Source organism: Lathyrus oleraceus, chromosome 5 (genome assembly GCF_024323335.1).
Source record: "Lathyrus oleraceus cultivar Zhongwan6 chromosome 5, CAAS_Psat_ZW6_1.0, whole genome shotgun sequence".
In the NCBI taxonomy this organism is placed as follows: Eukaryota; Viridiplantae; Streptophyta; class Magnoliopsida; order Fabales; family Fabaceae; genus Lathyrus; species Lathyrus oleraceus.
In genome coordinates, this window is record NC_066583.1 from 178,172,573 (window position 1) to 178,194,313 (window position 21,741).

General features: G+C 32.1%; 1 protein-coding gene across 1 annotated transcript; it reads left to right on the forward strand.

Annotated features, from left to right (window-relative positions):
- The first annotated feature begins 14,902 nt into the window (after positions 1-14,902).
- LOC127081711 (uncharacterized) lies at positions 14,903-19,392 on the forward strand. Its single transcript, XM_051021936.1, has 8 exons — positions 14,903-15,234; positions 16,069-16,213; positions 16,301-16,469; positions 17,219-17,489; positions 17,769-18,034; positions 18,134-18,349; positions 18,684-18,786; positions 18,965-19,392. The coding sequence occupies exons 1-8, from the start codon at positions 15,084-15,086 to the stop codon at positions 19,021-19,023; spliced, it is 1,380 nt and encodes a 459-aa protein (XP_050877893.1). The 5' UTR covers positions 14,903-15,083; the 3' UTR covers positions 19,024-19,392.
- The last annotated feature ends 2,349 nt before the right edge of the window (positions 19,393-21,741 follow it).

Below are 21,741 nucleotides of genomic sequence, written 5' to 3' on the forward strand. Positions count from 1 at the left end.
CTTAATGTGATGGAGCATAAGTGCCTTGCAACAGCAGCCAAGACAGATAAATGGATATGGCATTATAGACTTGGTCATCTGAATTTCAAAGACATCAGAGATTTGAAGAGAAGAAATATGGTTTCAGGATTACCAGAAATTGACATCCCAAACGAAGTATGTGAAGAATGTGTGCAGACGAAGCAGCACAAGAACAACTTCAGTAAGGATGCAGAAAACAGGTTGAAGGCAATTCTTGAAGTCATATACTCTGATGTATGTGGTCTTATCCAGGTGGATTCGATTGGAGGTAATAAATATTTTGTTACATTCATAGATGATTTCCATTGAAAACTGTGGACTTACCTGATCAAGAAGAAAAGTGAAGTGATCGAGGTATTTTCCAAGTTTAAATTTATGGTCGAAAGATAAAGCGGTTGAAAGATCAAGATTCTAAGGACCGATGGTAGTGGAGAATATGTGTTGGAAGACTTCGACGCATTATGTGTGAAAGAAGGTATTGAGCGTGAGGTGGTGCCACCCTATACTCCACAACAGAATGGAGTTGGAAAATGGAAGAATATAATCATCGTGAATATGGTGAGAAGTGTGTTGAAAGGAAAGCATCTACCTAAAGAATTATGGGGAGAAGTTGTGTCGATTGCAAAATATATCCTGAACAGATATCCGACGAAGAAGCTAGAAGGAATCATGCCAGAAGACTGTTGGTCTGGTGTCAAGCCTAGCTTGAGTCATCTGAAGGTGTTTGGATCTATAGCACATAGATATGTTCCAGACCAGATGAGAAGAAAACTTGATGACAAGTTGAGTCAAATGATCCTGATAGGATATCATTCGATTGGAGGATACAAGTTGTTCGACCCAATGAGCAAGCAAGTGATGATCAACAAAGGCATGATCATAGATGAGCTTAACGAATGGGATTGGACTAAGAATGTTAAAAAAGAATTCAGTGAGAATCTTATGTGATGAACCAGCTAGTGAAGTCGAAAGAGAAGTTCGACAAGAAGTCAGAGGTGAAGCAGGCCAGGGCAGGCCTCAAAGAACAACACACATGTCTACAAGGTTGTAAGAATGTGTGATTACATCAGATGATGTGGTCAATGAAGAAGGTGAGATGGTACACTGTGATTTCTATGCAAATGTGAAACCAATCAATGCAACTGAGGCATTGAAAGATTCGAAGTGGATGAAAGCAATGAACGAAGAACTGAAGTTAATCGAAGTCAACGACACTTGGTCACTTGTCAAATTTTCCCAAGACAAGAACGCAATCGATGTGAAGTGGGTATACAAGCTGAAGTTAAATCCCAGAGGATAATCTACCTAATTGATCCTACTTAATAAAATTGTTGTTGATATTAAATACTCTATTATTTATTATTTATTTTTTCTTTTCAATTCTTTTAATTATTCTTTCATATATTATTAATAAAATAATAATATTGTTAAATCAAACATAATTTTTATTTTCCATAAATACACAAGAAAATTTATAATTTGATACAAAAGAAATGTTTAAAAAAAACAAATAGTTATGTTACAGTGTTAATATATATAAATCAAATTCTATTTGGAGACGTGCAAATATTATAAATGAAATATTTTATACGATTGAAAAAGGGAGTAAAAAAAAGAATTTCCATGATATATTTTATTCTTTTTACAGAAATACAGGAAAAAATGTTTATATATCTTGAAACAAGCAATATTTTGGGAGAAAATAAAAAGTTGGATAAAAGATGAGAGAGGTTGGAGAGTGATTATCCAAAAATTAATAAAATGTTTGAGGCAAGTAATTAAAGAAACTCTAAATGCACATTCAAGTGTAACGAAAGTCAAAATATAAGAAAATGGATCATGCAAAATTGGGAAAGGGGAGGTAGGGTGGGGACCACTGCACAAAACTTCATTATCCATTTATGCTTTTGTAGAATACTAGATCCGAGACCACGCCGCATGGAGTGTTTCTCTGTCGCGCCACAGCCAATTACCACCGACACCATTAACCTCTTCAATAAATACTAATCGGACGCTTCACAAGATGCCAAGTGTAATCTAATAACATATCAACAGTAAACTGCATCGTCATACACCATATTATGTTATGCAACGTCACCCCTCTTTTATTCACGCGTATTAGATATTTTATTAGCACATTCGTCCAAAACAACAAAATAGATTAGAAAACTACTCCTACGGTATGCATTAAAAATATTATTTTATATTGCCAATTAATCATAAACATATTTTATTAAGTCATATATTTAATTTTAAATTATTTATATGATACGTTAGAATGTTATAATTTTATTGGATGATCATGTTAAACTAAATCGTTCATTATCTTTAATTTCAAAATATAAAATGTTTATAATTTTTCTAAGGTTAAATATTTTTTTATCTTTTTAAATATCTTGAATTTTATTTTTAATCTCTTAAAATATTTATTTAAGAAAATGATTCTCCTAAAAAATTTCATTCACATTTTTTGTCTCTTTCGTAATTTAACGACGACTTTTACAATTTAGTGAGAGAATTAGTGACGATTTTAGTGACAATTTATTATATAGCGACTGAATAACAATATTTTTAACCATAATTTTAGAATTATGAATCAAAAGAGTTAATGAAAAAATTTAGTAGAATCATTCTTTAAAAGAAATATTTGGAGGAATTAAAAATAAAATTTGAGATATTTAAGAAAAAAATATATATTTAACCTTTTCTAAATTATGCTAAAAACACACTTTAAATATTACGTAAATAATAATTATGTTTAAAAAAACAATTTTTAACCGTAAGAAAAGAAGATTGTACAATTTTCAATATAATAAATGCTTGAAAGATATATGATTTTTAAAATAATAAGTATCTTTTATTATACAATTGTTTAATTTTTTTAAAGAATTTAATTAAAATACACTGACGTAAAGAATGTTATACAATCAATTAATCATAGACGTTGAATGTTATGAAGAGTTCAATTTTTATTTTAATCACATATAAAATAATACAAATTGTGTAAAAAAAATTCTTTGACAATGCATATAATTAATCTCAAATTTTAATCAATTTTTATATGGTAATCGAGTTAATAAAATCTACTACGTTGATCCAAAGCTCAAATTCAAATATTTATGCACTAATACAAACAAATTGTTGATTTTTATAAATTTACAATTCTTTTTGTTGAAAACATATTAATTTTTGTTATTTTATTATTGATTTGATAATCAATACTATTATTCAATTAATGTTTGTTGAAAAAAATATATTGATCCAAATTTAAATTTAAAATTTAACTTAAAATTTAAGGTAAACTATTTTCACAACCAAAATTATTATTATTATTATTATTATTATTATTATTATTATTATTATTATTATTATTTATTATTATTATTATTAAGATGAATACTCCATTTTATTATAAATAACTTCAATATTTTTTACTTTAAAAAAGTAAAAAAAAAAATTATTATTATTAAGATGAATACTCCATTTTGTTAGAAATAACTTCAATATTTTTTACCTAAAAAAAATAGAAGAAAAAAAGTAAACTTCTACCACATTTTGGTACGATAACATTACGGTATTGAAGAGAACACTAGAGAAAAATCTAAGTGATATATATACTTGATCTAAACACCTAAGAAATTAATAACAAAAATCTAACAAGGCTTGGTGAAATGAGTCTTAAATGTTTGATTTATTAATCGTATAAAGTATGAATACTAGAGAAAAATCTAAGTGATATACATACTTGATCTAAACACCTAAGAAATTAATAACAAAAATCTAACAAGGCTTGGTGAAATGATTCGAGTCCAAAGACTTGGTGAACATGTCAACCATATATTGTGAAGAGGAGACAAACAATAAATGAAAAAGGTCTAGCTGAAGTTTTTCACAAATCAGGTGGTAGTCTAAGTCAATATGTTTGTTTCGTTCATGGAATGAGAAATTGATGACAATGTATCTTGGAGATGCATTGTCATAGTAAAGTATACATGGTTTAGTGAAGGAAACTTGCAGTTCTTTGAGAATATTTATTAGTCATTGAAGCTCACAAACTGTGGAAGCCATTGCCCACCACTCTACTTCAGTAGAGCTTTGAGAGACAATTGGTTATCTCTTCAACTCCCATGAAACCAAAGAGATTCTTAGGTAAATGCAGAAACCACTTATGAAACGTCATGTATCAGGGCATATGGCTTAATCAGAATCGGAGAAGGCCTTCAAATATAATGGAAAATAGGAGGAAAATAAGATTCTTGGGCTGGAGACAGTTTGAGGTACCGTTGAACTTAAATTGCATGATCATTGTGAAGATCTATTGGGTTGCTCATATGTTAGATCAATGGATGGACAACATAGACAGTGTACGATCTTATGTTATGAAGATAAATGAGTTGACCAACAATTCTTCTATATGTAGTTGATTATGATAATGGAATACCTTCATTTTGCTTCAAACAAGTGTCTATAGCCAATGAAGTGGTGATAAACTTGCATCCAAGCAAATATGTGTTGGAAATAATGTTCAAGACATGTTTTCTTTGGTGAATATGGATTCCCTTACTTGATTTTGCTACCTAAAGACCTAGAAAGTACTTTAGAGTGCCTAGGTATTTAATTTTGAAATTATGGTACATTGCATTTTTATATGCTTTGCATGGTGTCCATGTTATTACATGCAATCACAAGATCATCAACATAAATTAATAAGGAAATAAAGGAGTTAGAAAATTGATATATGAAAAGAGATAGATTTATAGAGCATTGTTTAAAGTTGTGTGATAATAACACAATAGATAACTTTGAAAATCACTACCTACTAGATTGTTTAAGGATATATAATGATTTTAAAAGTTTGTAAACTTTATTTGGATGAGAGGGAATGATGCCTTGGGATAAGGTCATGTATACCTCTTCATCCAAATCACCATGGAGAAAAGCATTGTTTACAACTATTTTGTGTAAATGCATATTTAATGAAGAAGCATGGCAAGAAGTAATCTTACAATTATGAGTTTAGCAACAGGAGAAAAAGTGTCAAAAAAGTCGATACCTTCTATTTGAGTGAAACCCTTAGACACTAACCTAGCTTTGTGTCTTTCAATTGCGCCATTGGACTTAAACTTGGTTTTTGTATACCCACTTACAACCAATAGCCTTTTTCCCTGGGGGAAGAATGGTAAAGGTTCATGTTTTGTAGCTTGTTAAAGCTTAAATTCCAGTGTTATTGGCCTTAACCCAATGAGGTTATGTGATGGCTTGCTTGTAAGAACTAGATTCACAAATTTAAGTTATAGAGGTTCACAATTTGAAGTTATATCAGAGATAAAAACATAAAATTTTAAAGATGTATTTTTATATCAAACAAAGTTGGAAAAATCATATAGAAGGGATGAATGAGAAGCATTGCAAATGAATTCATTGAGGTAGGCAGGTTTGATTTTATGTCTTGTGGATTTTCTAAGGGGGGGATTGGATTGAGGACTATCAAAATATTAGTTTGAGGTGGTGGAGGTGAAGTGGAATTATTGTTTTGAGTTGAGGAAGTAACAATTTCAGGTTTTATGGGAAAGTCAAAGAGGAAATTGTTGTTGTGGTTTTCATTGTCTAAAAAGGTATGAATGTAGTTTGGCGGGGTATTGTTTGTATGAGATATATAGAGGAAATTGTGTTTGTAGAAGATGCAATTTTTATATATGAAAGTGGATTTGGTGTGAAGGTTATAGAGGAGGAAGCCTTTAGTACCATTAGGATATCCTAGAAAAATGCATTTGTTGGCTCTTGAGTTAATTTTGTCTCTATGTATGTTTAAAGTGGAGGCATAGGCAAGGAATCCAAAGGATTTAATGTTAAGGAAGTTGGGAGCTTCTTTAAAAAGAAGCGCAAATATTGTTTTGTGATGGATGGTGATGGTAAGACTATAAAGTTTATTGACTAGATAAGTAGCATGGAAAAGGAAAAATACAAAAAACATTTAGGCAAGTTGACATGAAAAAGGATAGACCTAGGGACATTTAAGATATGTTTGTGTTTCCTCTCTACTATGGAGTTATGTTGTAGTGTTTCAACACACCTCTTTTGATAAATAATGCCTAGATATGCATAATAGGATGGCATGATAAATTTAGTTCCATTATCACAATGATTTGCTTTGATTTTACAAGAAAAATGAATGAGAGAGTAATTAATGAAATTTTTAATATGAGATTTAGTTTTAGATTTATCATGTATAAAAGAGTCCAAGTATAACGAGTAAATTCATCCACAGTGGTTAAGAAATATTAAAAACCATCTAAAGAGTGGGTTCTTATTGATCCCTAGATACCCATATGCACCAATTTAAAAGAACGAGATATAATAGAAGAGCTATTAGGAAAATACAATTTGCATTGTTTAACACGGAGATAAGCATGACAAATCACGATCTTATGATATTGATACATGAAAAAAATGAAACATATGTTGTAAAACATCATTAGATGGATGACCTAGTCTAGGGTGTCTTACATCTAAAGTTTTATGTAAGGTGTCATCAATAATAATATATGAGTTATAAGCATTATAGTTATAACTACGTATATAATGTGTGAATGTGGGTCTCTTATGGAGGATGTAAAGGTTGTTATGTTGGGTCACTTGACCAATCAACCTCTATGTAGACACATCCCGAATTTGACAGAAATTGTGTGACAAATGTATCTGTTGAAACATGTCTTTGGATGTTGGAAAAGTGATTTCAATTTGAATAAGTCTTTGTTAGCGGTTTTTAGTTTCCTATTTTTTGGTTACAAGTTAGTTTCCTATTTCTTCGCACATAGTCAGTAGTTGTTGCTATAATTATGGAGAATTAGTTTTCATTCAATTATTACTTTTATTTGTATTTAAGTATATCAGTTTCTAGTGAAATAAAAATAACTTTATAACCGATATTCTCTCTTTTATGTTTCTTCTTTGCACTTTCCCATTTTATTCAAAATAGGAAACAACAATTGGTATCATCATTATCTTTTTAAGGGACGTATGAAATGGATTATAAATCAAGCTTCTCAAAAGTTTCCCCTCCTATTTTTGATGGGGACAATTATGACCTTTAGGAAGTAAGAATATAGGCTTATCTAAAAGATTGGGACATTTGGGGAGCTTTGGAAGAGGATTATGAAGTTCGTCTACTGCCGAATAATCCTACTATGGCTCAGATAAAAATTCACAAGGATAAAAAAAACAAGACAAAGGCAATATCATGTCTATTTATCAGTGTTTCATAAATAATTTTCACCAGAATCATGACCTTAAAAATACCAAAAGCAATTTAGGACTATTTGAAGGAATACTATGCAGGGGACGAGCGAATCTGAAGCATGCAAGTGCTGAATTTGATGAGGGATTTTGAGTTACAGAGAATGAAAGAGCATGAGACAATCAAATAATACTTAGACAAATTTCTTTCCATTGCAAAAAAAGTTAGATTACTTGGCAATAAGTTTGGTAATTCCATAATTGTAGATAAAACTTTGGTTACAGTGCTCGAAAGATATAAGGCATCTCTAGCCTCTTTAGAGAACACAAAGGAAATTTCTAAGATCACTTTGTCAGAAGTCATACATGCCTTGCATACCTACGAGCATTGAATGCCTATGAGGCAAAATCACATAGTTGAAGGTGTTTTACCACTCAAGAGCCAATAATCAAACTCTATGAAGAAACATGCATCAAGTGGTGAGAATGGTGCAAATAATTATAACAGAGGAAACGGTAAAAGGAGAATTTACCCACCATATATAGATGTTGGAGAAGATCAGATGAAAAATGTAGGAAATGAAATGAAATGGGTAATGAAGATTTGATTTGTAGAGCTAAATTCCAACAAGTTGCAATTGAAGCAGCAAATGCACAACAATAGAAGGATGACCATCTCTTTGTTGCAACATGTTTTTCTACAAACAATTCATGAGAATCTTGGTGGAGTGATATTAGTTGCACTAACCACATGATCTATGACAAAGTTTTGTTCAAGCATTTAGAAGGCACTAAAGTAAAATGGGCTAGAATCGGAAATGGTAAATGTATTCTAGTTAAAAGCAATGGAACAATAGCTATAACAAGCTACACAAGTATGAAAAATCTCAATGATGTTCTATATGTATATGAAATTAACCAGAACTTGCTCAATGTTGGGCAACTACTTGAAAATGGGTTCAAAGTTATTTTTAAAGATAAGAATTGCATAATCAATGACCCAACAAGCCAATAAATGTTCAAATTTAAAATGAAGAGCAAGAGATTTTAATTTGATCCAATTAATAAGGAGCAATCTATTTTTCCAGTCATAATAAACACAACTAATATTTGGCACAAAAGGCTCATCCATTTCCATCATTCATGAATGGACTACATGTTGAAAAATCAACTAGTTTGTGGAGTTCCTTCCTTAACATAAAAGGAAATTGAATGTGAAGCTTGTAAATTTGGGAAGCAAACAAGGAAGTCATTTCCTAGAAGTAGTTGGAGGGAAAACCAGAAGCTCCAACTTATTCACAGTGATCTTGTTGGACCACAAAAACTCTATCGCTAAATATAAGTCTTTATTATATTATTTTTATTGGAGACTTGACCAGAATGTGATGGATTTATTTTCTCAGACACAAATCAGAAGTAGTTGCAGTGTTTTGGAAATTTAAAGTTCATGTTGAAAATCAAAGCAATTGATATTCAAATTCTGAGATCATATAATGGGAAAGAGTATGTATCAAATCAGTTAAAAAAATTATGATGAAGCATGGATCGATCATTAATTAATTTCTCCGTACACTCCCAAAAAAATGGAGCGAGTGAAAGGAAAAATAGATCAATCATGGAGATGGTTATGTGTATGATTCATCAGAAAGAATTGCTAAAGAAGTTATATGTATCAACCATGGAGATGACTGAAGCTGCAAGTACGAATAGATCAATCACAAAGATGTATGAAGTTGGTTAGTAGTGTGTAACATAGTCGTTTTTGGACCAACTAGCTCTGAAGAAGCTGCTACGGGGGAGAAATGGTTATCTGTGTTACCGAAGGCGCTATTTATGATTAAGAAAAATCAAACATGGGAGTTGGTTCTGAGACCTCATGATAGAAATGTCATTGAAATGAAATGGGTGTTTAGAACAAAATTCAATCCATATGATTCATCAGAAGGAATTACGAAATAAGTTTAAGGAGAATAGTGATCCAGGGATGCAACGGAAATTAAAAATTTCTCCTTTAGTGATCCTTACGAATGAGCATGATCAGTGATAGAATTGTTACCTCTTGTGGCGATTGAAACCTTTGATGCAGATCAAAGGAGTAATCACGAATGTTGAATGATGACAACGCCTCTACTTAGTCCACACGAACGAATTCCTTCAGTCTCAGTGCTAGCTGCTATGAATGAAGGCTTTGAGTGAGAGAGAGGGAGAGAGAGAAACAAAATTTTCATTTGATCAAATGCTTCTACACAAGGGTTCTATTTATAGAACCATTTGTGTGGGCTGTAAGCTAAAAAGCTCACTTAAGTGCATGTGACCCATATCTTATGATATACAAAATCACTTAAGCGCGTGGTACCTTACCATATTTCGTATTCTACTTAAGTGCACTGTACCTTACGATGTTCTACAATTCACTTAAGTGAATCGTACCTTACGGTGTTCCTTATTTACTCCATCTCTCATCAATCCGTCCTTTTGTGTGTGACCCTGTAGGTTTTCGCGACATTGGCAATTATATTAAATCACGTATTTAACATAATAAATAGTAAGCAACATCTAGCAACACATCACTGCTACCCAAGACACGAAAATGTCATGTGATCTGACAAATCCTTTTTGTGATAATACTTATGTGTATAATTACCCTTTTCCCCTTATGTCTATATTGAACACAAGGCATAAACCGTGTCATCCTTGTCCAGTTCAATATTAGACCCTTAGACATTCATCCTGTTATGCAGGATGGGCAAATTCCATCTAGGTCACTCATGTCCCTCAACATGCTTCGTTGAGTACCCATCAACTGTCTTTATGGTCATCCAGTTATGGACAATGTTTGATCAGCAATAAAGCACTTGACTCCACATCTAGGGTCCATAGTGGTTTCAGGTCGAAGGGTGGTATACACCACTATCACCATTAGAATAACTTATGACACTTTGCATAACATTCTAGATAGTATTCTCATAGCGGGTCAATCCAGTATAAATATTACTCATAATATCCATACCTATGTTTAAGACTTGATAACTCATTATCCATGATCCATGAGATGTGATCATCAGACTATGTACATAATAGTCTTAATGATTTAATATTATCCCACTTCACAACAAAGCTCGACTACAGATACTTTAAGAATAATGTCCTTATGTTTAATGAGATCTCATGATTAAGTCACACTTGATACATTAAACGGACTAGATATTCTAGGACTTTATTAAAAAAACATAATAAAGAAAAAAAACCTTTTATTATTAATAAATAACTCGATACAAGTACCAAAAGTATTGGCCTATAAGGCTTACACCAACAGTTATGTGTATCAATCATGAAGATGGTTGAAGCTTTAAGTACGAATAGATCAATCACATAGATGGTTAAAGTTGGTTAGTAGTGTGTAACATAGTTCTATTTGGACTAGCTAGCTTTGAAGAAGCCTTTACGGAGGAGAAATGGTTAACTATGTTACCGAAGGTGCTATCTATGATTGAGAAAAATTAAACATGTGAGCTAGTTCCGAGACCTCATGATAGAAAGGCCATTGAAATGAAATAGATGTTTAGAACAAAATTCAACCTCGATGGCTCTATAAACAAACATAAAGAAAAGCTTATTATGAAGGGATATTATCAAATAATTGGAATTAATTATTCATATAATTTTTCTCCTGTAGCATCACACGACACAATCCAGCTACTACTTTTCATTGTTGCACAAAAAGGATGGCAAGGGTTTCATATGGATATTAAGACAACCTTCCTTAATGGTTTTCTGCAGGATGAGATATATGTTGAGCAACCAAAAGGTTTTTCTATCAAAGGCAAACAAGATAGAGTCTACTTGTTGAAAAAGGCATTTTACGACGTAAAGCAAGCCTCGATAGTGTGGTACAACAAAATTAATGATCCTTTACTACAATTGGAACTTCAAAAGAACCTATATGAAACTACACTTTATATCAAGCATGTTGGTGCTTATATTTTAATCACTTCTTTGTGACAAGAAGCATTATATCAATGGTTGAAGAATTCAAACAAGAAATGAAAGAAACCTTTAAGATGACTAGTCTTGTTTGTATCACATATTTTTTAGGAATGGAGATCACTCAAAAGAAGAATGATATTTTTTATTTGTCAAAAAAAAAGTATGCAAAAGAGATTTTTTTTAGAAGTTCAGGTTGTTGAATACAAAATAATGAACACTCCTATGAATAAAAAAGATAGGTTTATCAAAGAGGATGAAGCTGATAAAGTTGATGAAGCTCATTTGAAAAGTTTGGTTGGATGTCTAATGTATATTATATCTACAAGGTCTGACATCTTATTTTTAGTTTGCTTGCTGCCAAGGATCATGCATGTGCTAGTGAATTGCACTTGAAGACAACAAAGAGGGTTGTAAGATACATTAAAGAAATTGTCAATTATGGAATTAAGTACTGCAGTGTCAAATATCTTAAATTATTTGGATATTCTAATAGTGATTAGATAGGTAGTTTGGATGATATGAAGAGTACTTCAGGATATTGCTTTATCATAGGTTCAAGTGTTTCTCTTGATGTTTAAATAAGAAATAGGTTGTAGCTCAATCAACAACAAAAGCTTAGTTTGTAGCTGCAACAAGAGTTGTAAATCAAGCTATTTGGTTAAGGAATATCTTAGCAGATTTTGGCCTGAAGTAAGAGCAAAGTACATATATTTTTGTTGATAATTAATCAGCCATTTCAATATCATATAATCCATTGTTTGATTGGAAGACAAAACACTTTAATGTCAAGTTATTTTACCTTAGAGAAGTGCAAAAAAATGGCGATATAAAATTGGTTTACTGTAAGAAGTTTCCTTATTTAGATGATTCCCTATTTTTTTAAGGATCCACAATATTAGAAGTTTCCTTATTTTCTAAATGAGACTCATGGCGTGTCGTGTATCTAGGGTTCTCTGTTCGATATGTTAGAAGAACCCAGTGTTTAAAATAACAGCCATCAATGATATGGTTAGTTTTCTTACAGTTAGTACATATCATGAGGGGTCTTGGATGACCTTTTTCTCTTTCGTGTCCCATGGATTTAGAATTGTTGGCAAAGAAGATTGTGGAACTAATGGTAAAAGGTTGAGGGACAAATACCTCTTATTGGACAATAAGCGAGTAAACAAGATTGATGCTTGGAATAAGATCCATGATCAAGATTTGAGTGCGAATGTTATTGTAAGAGTCATTGAATCCTTTGAGAAAGCAAGAAACATACTCCATATGTTTGTATTTGTGAATAACTTTGGCAAAGTCGCAAATGCAAGGAATTTGGCAAGAACCAGATGAAGTTGGCCGAAGATCCTGAAGCTCACGTCATAGAATCTTTAGTTCACTGAAATACTAAGAAGATATTTTATTACCTAGCTTGGTAGAGTGGAAATCCCATAGATTCTACGAGTAGAGCTTGATAATCTTCGCCTAACTTTATCTTGTTCTTGCCAAACTCCTTGCATGAAATACTAAAAAGTGTTTTATTGTCTTGCTCGATTCAATGGAAATCCCAAAGAAGATCAGAGAATAAAAAATGACTACCCTTGGTGAATCTTTCGCGAAGGTCATCCCAAAACTCAAATGCCTAATCAAAGAAAACCGTGCTTTGAGCAATGTGAAGTGAAAGGATTATGTTGATAAAAAAAATCATGTTACTCGATCTCAGGTCTCAAAATTAGAGTCAGATGAAGTCGATTTTGTTAGGGTTTCATTGATGAAAGATACCTTGTTTTTGGATGTTAAAGCACAATGCATTAAAAGAATCCAATTGTGATAGTTTTGGTCGTCAAAGGACGGTGCAGTAAGCATTGCACGTGGGTTTTCGCCATGGTATAAGTAGTAAGTGCTTTTAGGGTTTGTGCAGGAGAGGAGATAAGTGTAGTTGATGGGGTTCAATTGCACCCCTGAGCTTTCTTAAATTACACTAATATTATTATTCTATTCAATTTTGGACCCCCTTAAAATTTTACTTTGCACCCTTAATTTAAAATATGCATTTCTTTACTTTAGTTTAGACAAATCATAACATGTATAACTAGCATATTTAGGCTTGTTTCTAGACTTTAAAGTAATTATCTAACTTTTTCAATCACTTTTATTTTCATCATTTTTTATTATAAATTAATTCTTATTATTAAATTATTTTATAAAGAAATAAAGAATACATCAACAGTAATCTATCGCACCAGTACTGCTTGTTAGACACTAAAATAAACCACTAAGTTGACATGAAAAATAAATACAAGTGTAATATGATGAAATGACATTAAGGTGTCAAACTTATTAACATGACATCTCTGATAACTCTTTACCACACATTCGTACAATCAAGTTCACCATTAAATTGAAAGCTATTATCATATATATTCTTTTTATAAAATTTAATATTAATAAAAAATCATTTGATATGTCAACGATATGCATACAAATTAACGTCTTATCATAGTTTTTTTTCTAAAAATAAATAAATAAGTAACTCATACCATAGTATGAGTATATACATGGTAATGAAGTGGATCGGAGACGAATTTTACCTTCTAAAATAATCTCCATTCTCCGTCTAATTTCTATAAAAAATGAAGAATTAAAATTCAAATCCATTTCAAACAAATTCAAGTTAGTTTCGGATATCCCGGTCCCGCCACTATTTATTTAGTAAAATCAAATTTTTTAATGATAATATTTATTTTTCAAAATTAAATTATATTAAAAATAATAAAATAAAAAAATCTAAAAAATTTCATACATTTGAAATATTTTAATTAAAAAATATAAATTAAAATACTAATAACATATTTAATATTCTAAATTATTAAAACTAAAATGATAAAATAACATAAATGAGACGAGTTTGAATGGGTAATAGTATCTCTATTACCCATTCGTTTCTATATATTTATAATGTGAGAATATTCAAATTCAAACTCAATCAAAATAAATTATTTATGTTAAACAAATTATGTTCTCATACCTATTTGCCCCTTAGGAAGAAAAAAAAGCCTATACATTTGAAAAATCCTTAATTAATTAAGATGACATTCATGAACAACTCCGAATTTCTTTAATTAAAAAATATTCATCTAGTAAATTTTTACTTTAAATTCGTCCATCATTATCTTAACAGCACCTGGTAATAGGATGGTGATGGTGATGTACTGCATAATATTTGTCTTAACATAGATGACCTTTGTAATTAATTTTTTTAAGGAAAACAAATAAATCAAATAATTATCTCAGTTTAAATTTAAATTGGAATTCGCTTAAATAATTTTAGATTAGTTTGTTAATTTTTTTCAAAAATGAAATTTTCATTATTTACTAATTTAAAATGAACCATAATAAAAAATTAAAAAAAAAACATTTTTAAGTAATACTTTTAAGAACACCTCCTCAATCTAAATTTGTTTACTTTTAAAATTTATCATAATAAATAAATAAAAATTACCATAAAATTTAAAGAAAACATTATAAAAAAAAGAATTTATTGTAATAAAAAATAAAGAATAACGGAAGCCATGGAAGCAGAATTAATCGGAGTGAGAGCAAAAAATAAATATAAAAAAAAAAAGTTAGAAACGGACAACCGTTAATACACAGTTCCATGTAACACTTGTCACAGGTGATCACAGCACCGTTCAAAAACCACTATATAATCTTCACCCTTCTCTTCTCTCTCTCCATCTATCTTTCACACCACTCGTGGTTATCTCACAAATCGTTCATTCACACTCTGCAAAAAAAGAGAGTGGGATCCAAATTTTTCTTGGTACTTGCATTTCTCTGCAAACACTGAGATCGCGAAAATGGAGTTGTTCTTCTACGCTGTGTTCGGTGGATTAGCCGCTCTTGTTGCAGTTCTTGAGCTTAGCAAAAACAATAAGGATCGAATCAATACTTCTTCTGCTTTCAATTCCTTCAAAAACAATTACCTCCTCATTTATTCTCTCATGATGGGTAGATCTGGATTTTCTCTCTTAGATCTCTTTCATTTCATTCTCGATCTGTTTTTTTATCTCTTTGATCTGTGCTTCCTTTTAATGGATTCAATGTGCTTGTCAATCGTGATCGTGTTTTTTTTTTGCCTATTGTTTGTTTCATTTGGTTTTATTATTGTTTTGTGATTGATAGATTAATTATAATAATTACTATAAAAAATAAGCTATTTTTGTTTTTTTATGTACATCTTATCCGTAATTTGTTTATTCAAATTGAATTTGATGTGAAAACAAAGCAATTGAGATGGATCTTAGTGTAGTTTTCGGTATCTGAAATGGACATTGATTCTTTCTTTATGATCTTCTTAGCTTGGGTTGCTTGTGACAGTTGTGATGTGTTTTTTGGGTCCTGGACATTGTGATTTTTACTCTCTCTCTCTTTGCTTTTTGGTTTCGAAATGGTTGTGTACACTAAACTTTGCTTATTTATGATATACTTTATACTTTATCTTTTACCTTTGTTACTTTTTCATTATATTATTTTAATTAAAGTGTCGTTTTTATCCTTCAAATCTTATAATGTTGGGTGAGACTGAGATCGGATTTAAATTAGAAGTTTTGATCTGGCCAAGTTATTATCCTTTTAAAGAAGTTGATTTGATTAGATTTTAGATTCGTTAAAGTTATTATCTGATTTTAGTAACATTTTGCATCAGTTAGTTATGCTTTAGATGCTATTTGTTCTGGGTGAATATAAGGGGGAATTGAAATTGCAGTGCTTGTACTTGGGTGATTGTAAGCAAGAGATGTTAGTTTTTGGTGATCTAATAGGATTCTGTTTCTATGGCTATAGCTGGTGATTGGTTGCAAGGTCCATATGTCTACTACCTTTATAGTACATATGGATATGGAAAGGGGGATATTGGACAACTCTTCATTGCTGGCTTTGGGTCTTCAATGTTGTTTGGAACAATTGTGGGATCTCTGGCTGACAAACAGTGAGATTCATTTTTGTTTTCTAATTGTTTTGGTACCATACGTATGTCATATTTTTCAGTATCTCATGCTTCTTACTCTGAAATCAGGGGACGGAAGAGGGCTTGTGTGACCTACTGCTTAACCTACATTGCGAGCTGCATCACCAAACATTCTCCTCAGTACAGAATTTTGATGGTGGGCCGTATCTTGGGAGGCATTGCCACTTCACTTCTATTTTCAGCATTTGAATCGTGGCTTGTTGCTGAGCATTTCAAGGTGAGGTGTTTTTAAAGTTGTCTGCTGTTAATTATCAAGTTTTACCGTCATATTTTCCTCTGGTTATGTTGACTTTATAACATTCTTCTCTGTACATGGAGGCTGTAAATGTCTTGAATAATATAGTTATTATAAGTGCCACATGGAGAAGAGTAGTTTGTATATCCTCTAAATAATAGTATTAGCTTGATTGTTTTAAATAAAAATTCAAACCGGGCTAATCTTGTATGTAATACTCAAGAGCATTGCCAAATATTAGAGAGACTTGTATACGAAAGGTAAGAATATTACTGTGAACCATTTTTAAAATAAAACTAAATTGTTTGGTTTGGCTTTGACATAAATCATGGGTGGGTGGTTGTGTAAATCTATGGCTACATTTATTCCCGCGTTTCTTCAATTGAGTATCTTCATACAAATGAACAATTTCCAATACTTAATATGTAATTATTTTACTATGAACTTCTTAATGTGTCATTTTAAACAGAACTGCTAGTTGATAGATCTAACAACTACAAACTAGGTTGATTCCAAAAGATGTTCATTTCTGGGGTTTATAAATTTATTACATCCCTATAAAAAAGATAAGCATGCATTTTACAGTATCCTCCAAGTGGCTAATGAAGTGATTTTTTGGTAATCAAAATACATACTAAAGGGTTTTACCATGTTTTCTATACCTCTGTCTTGATTCCTTCATTTTGCATTTGTATTTATTAATCTCAGTTTTTTTCACATGAATTTATCAGAGGGGCTTTGATCAGCAATGGCTGTCATTAACATTCTCGAAGGCCATATTTCTTGGAAATGGTCTTGTCGCCATTTTTTCTGGGCTGTTCGGAAATGTCCTTGTTGATACATTGGCTCTTGGACCAGTAGCCCCCTTTGATGCTGCTGCAGGTTTTCTTACAATTGGTATGATCGTCATATTATCTACATGGACAGAAAATTACGGGGATGCTTCTGAAAACAAGAGCTTGCTCGCCCAATTCAAGGGTGCTGCTGTGGCCATTGCTTCTGGTACACTTCTTACCTCAGATAGTATTTTTTCTCAATTGTTTTTAAAGTGGTTCTGTGCTATGAATTTGAACTTTTTAACTCTTAAATGTGTAACATTAGTGTATAAGGAGTGGTCTGGTCATTATTTGATTCCATCCTGAAAGTGATTTATGTTGAAATGAACTTGTTCATTTTGCCCTTCCTTCTTCTGTTATCATTTATTTTATTCACCTTGTCTTGTATTTTTTGCTCATTTCCTATTACCAATGCTAACTAATTGTTACATTCCTTGTGTTTCAGATGAAAAAATAGCCTTGCTTGGTGCCATACAGTCTCTCTTTGAAGGTTCAATGTATACCTTTGTGTTCCTATGGACTCCTGCATTGAGTCCAAATGATGAGGAGATTCCCCATGGTTTTATTTTTGCAACATTCATGTTATCGTCAATGTTGGGAAGCTCACTTGCATCTAAGTTGATGGCTCGTTCATCATTCCGTGTAGAGAGCTACATGCAGATTGTTTTTGTTGTTTCTTCTGCTTCTCTAATGCTTCCCATCCTTACCACCGTATGCTATTCTTCCAACACATTCTCCCTCCGTCGCTTAGTACTGTGATATACATCTCACACTATTCTGCAATATTTTGACTTTGTTATTGTGGAACAGTTTTTCGCAGTTCCTTCCAAAGCAACAGGTGGCGGTCTCTCATTCGCCGGGTGCATTCAGCTTCTCGGCTTCTGTACTTTTGAAAGTTGTGTTGGCATATTCTGGCCATCTATTATGAAGATGAGATCCCAATACATTCCTGAAGAAGCCAGGAGCACCATCATGAACTTTTTCCGCATTCCTCTGAACATATTTGTGTGTGTTGTGCTGTACAATGTAAGTTACACATCTACGACTTAGATATTATGCTTGATCTTAATGTAGCATTTCTGTTGATTTAGATTCCGTAACTTGCCGAACTCCAACAATCTAATCCACTTTTGTACTGCACTAATTTAAATTTGGAATTATAAACCCTTTCCTAAATACAATGTCTGGTTGGACAAATTATTCCTTTGAATTCTACTCTGACAACCTCTTTCTTGGAAATATATGCGAATCCTTTCCCTTTCCACCCAACCCCAAAAGAAAAAAAAGAAAAAGATAGGGGGTCTATATCTTCCTCTCTATATATAACTGTTTAGATTAATTATTTGTTTTCTATGTGCAGGTTGATGCATTCCCTATCACTGTTATGTTTGGAATGTGCTCAATTTTCCTCTTCATGGCTAGTATCTTACAAAGGCGACTACTGGTGATTGCAGATAAGCCAAGTAAGACCCTCTCACTATGATCTGTTGCTTATGGTGAAATTGGACTGCAATATGAGTGATATGATCACCATCTAGATGTACCAAATAAATTTTCTTTACAAACAATATTTCCCATTTTCATATAAAACAAAAGATGTTCTTAATTGGTGCTGAGATTTGTTCCTTTTTTTAAAAACAGAATCAGAAGACTGGCAATTGAAGGAAAGGGACACCGAGTCAGAGCCATTGAACCTGTAATTGGTCATTAAGTTTTGAGGTTACATAATGCAGTTTCTGTCTAAACTGTGTACTACAGAAATTTGAGTGAAGGTAAATCTGATGCCCACCAACCAAGGAAAGGGGTTCAAGCTAAAAGGATGATGTAGCAATTTCTTTTTAGTGTTTTTGATTATCAATACTGTAGTACGTAGATTTCTATTGGCTATTATTACTTGAGGAGAAATCTCCATTTTGGCAGTAGTTCTTATGTCATTCTTTTGGGGGCGGGCGGTATCTAAGTTTGTCCTGTAGGGAATAGTATATTTACCCTACTTTCATTGTCTTAATTTGTAATGAAACTACTCTACATTTGATTAATTAATGCACCCTCTACTAAGTCTTCATTTATTTACCCTCATCAAACATTATAGACTCATAGCAACTGCGACATGGTGCTCACAAATGTAAAGATGCTTTCTGTCTGTTTAAAAACAGTGCTTTTATGTTAATTTAAGAGACTCCAATAACTTGATCAATGATTGTTTTATCTAAGGATTTGAACTAAGATACTTCTAACTAGGGATGGCGAAATTGGCTCGGTCAGTTGAGCATATCCATTTTGTCCGCACTTTAATGTGGGGTGGGTCAAGCGTTTAGGTCTTTACCCTCTAATGCGTCCGTCCTACCCTGTTTTCTTTGCAGGTTTTTGCGGGCACGAGCATTTACATTAATTTTTTGTATTTTTAGACTTAAAAAATGCAATGTCCGCAGACTTTTTCTATCCTGCCCTCAATTTTTTATGGGGTGAGCTTAAGTTTTAGGTTTGCAATCTCAACTATGACCGTCCGTCCGCCCCTTTTTTTTGCAGCCTTTTACGGGACGGGTCTAAACGGTGTTGGTGACCCGTTGGCCACCCATACTTCTAAGCTTTACCGCAAGAGTTTTCATTCAAAATAAATGCTTAATACTTTCTTTTATAAAAATATATTTATAAGTTTACAAGTATATATTGTTTTGAGATTTGGGTAAAAATAAGTTAGATAAGGTGATACAAAAACCTTAGTACATGAGATATACTGCAACAAGAACAACATGAAGGGCATTATCACATGAAGTGATATTGAGATCTTTTTTAATAAAATTTTTAATAAATTTTTAGGTTTTTTTCTGCCTTTAATTGTTTGACTCATCTCTGTTTGATTTATTCCTTATTATAAAATTTACATGCCTTCTCTCTAAATGCTCATGGTACTTGGATCTATTTTAAACAATCTTTTATACTATATGTACTACCCCTGCACTATTTCTAATATTGTCATTTCAAATCTTATAATGTCTAGTCTTACCGCACATCCAATATAACATCCTCATCTCTATCACACTTATTTTATTTTCGTGTTGATTTTTAATTGTCCAACATTTTGTCTTATTCAATATCGCATGGCTGACTGGAGTCTGATAAAATTTGCCCTTCAGCTTGAGCGGTACCTTTGTGTCACATAAAATTTCTGAAGCTCTCCTCCATTTTATTCACCCCGCTTGAATTCGATGATTTACATCTCCTTCTATTTCTCCATTGTTTTGTATTACGGATCCAAGATATTTAAACCGTATGGCTCGTGGAATGATATGGTCTCCAACTTTCACCTCAATGTTAGAAACACTTCTGCTTTTTCATACACTATATCTTACTTTTGCTTAGGCAAAAGCCATGCGTTTCTAAAGCTCATGTCCAAGTCTTCAACCTCTCATTTAAATTCTCATTCGACTCTCCAAGCAGGACTATATCATCTAAAAAAAATATGCATATCCGTGCTAGCTCTTGGATGTGCTTTGTGAGTACATCTCAAATTAAAGTACATAGATACGAGCTTAGAGTTGAACCTTGACGTTGTTGGACAAGAGACTCCAAACACAATAGGGATGAATTATGTGAGATTGAAAATCCATTTTCAATTTATTTTTTTTACAAAATCAAAGTTTAAAAGTCTTTTGTAAAACAAATAGAGTAAAATCAACTGAAATAAGAAAATGGAATTGCAGTGGAAAAAAATTACTAGAATGTAAAAAATTAAGGGATGAGAGAAAAACACCATAATTATAGAGGTTCGCTCTGATTAAGTGACAAACTCCCCTCCTTAAGAATTACTTATTTATAGTTTCCACTATGATGTGAGCTTTTGACGGGATATGCGCACAAGCCTCATTATACAAGGATTGAAGTTTTTCACTGACTAACTTCCCAACCAAGACGAAGTTTTAACTACGGAGACCTTCACAATCATCTGAGATATTTTTTAACAAGATGCTAAACCCACAAAATGACTAAGAGCTTTTAACAATAGACTAAACCCACAAATCAACTAAGAGTTTTTAAATTGGCTAAGCTCACGAACCGACTGAGAGTTTTAATAACGGAGACTTCCCTAACCAAACTGAGATTTTACTTGGTTTACCTAAACAACCAAACATGAACTTTTCACTTAGTTTACCTCGCAACCAAAACAAATTTTCCTTAAATGATAGGTTACAATTATGCTTTCACACCATACCAGGCTATCACATAGATATAAATATTTCACTCTCAAAATCACTAAGGCAAATGTGAGAAAAATAAAAGAGAGGAGACAACTGAGAGAAAGACATCTCAAATATGTTTCCAAATGTGTTAGAAATTAAATACGATCCCTCTATTTATAGGACAAAAGACGACTCAAATATGAAAACAATCCATGGATTTTTCAATTCTTATAATCG

What these genes read in the sequence shown, in the direction of transcription:
- LOC127081711 (XM_051021936.1), top strand. Translation starts at nt 15,084, where the DNA reads ATGGAGTTGTTCTTCTACGCTGTGTTCGGTGGATTAGCCGCTCTTGTT. An exon ending in CATTTATTCTCTCATGATGG is followed by an intron (nt 15,235 to 16,068) that starts GTAGATCTGGAT and finishes CTATGGCTATAG; the next exon opens with CTGGTGATTGGTTGCAAGGT. An exon ending in GGTGATTGCAGATAAGCCAA is followed by an intron (nt 18,787 to 18,964) that starts GTAAGACCCTCT and finishes TTTTAAAAACAG; the next exon opens with AATCAGAAGACTGGCAATTG.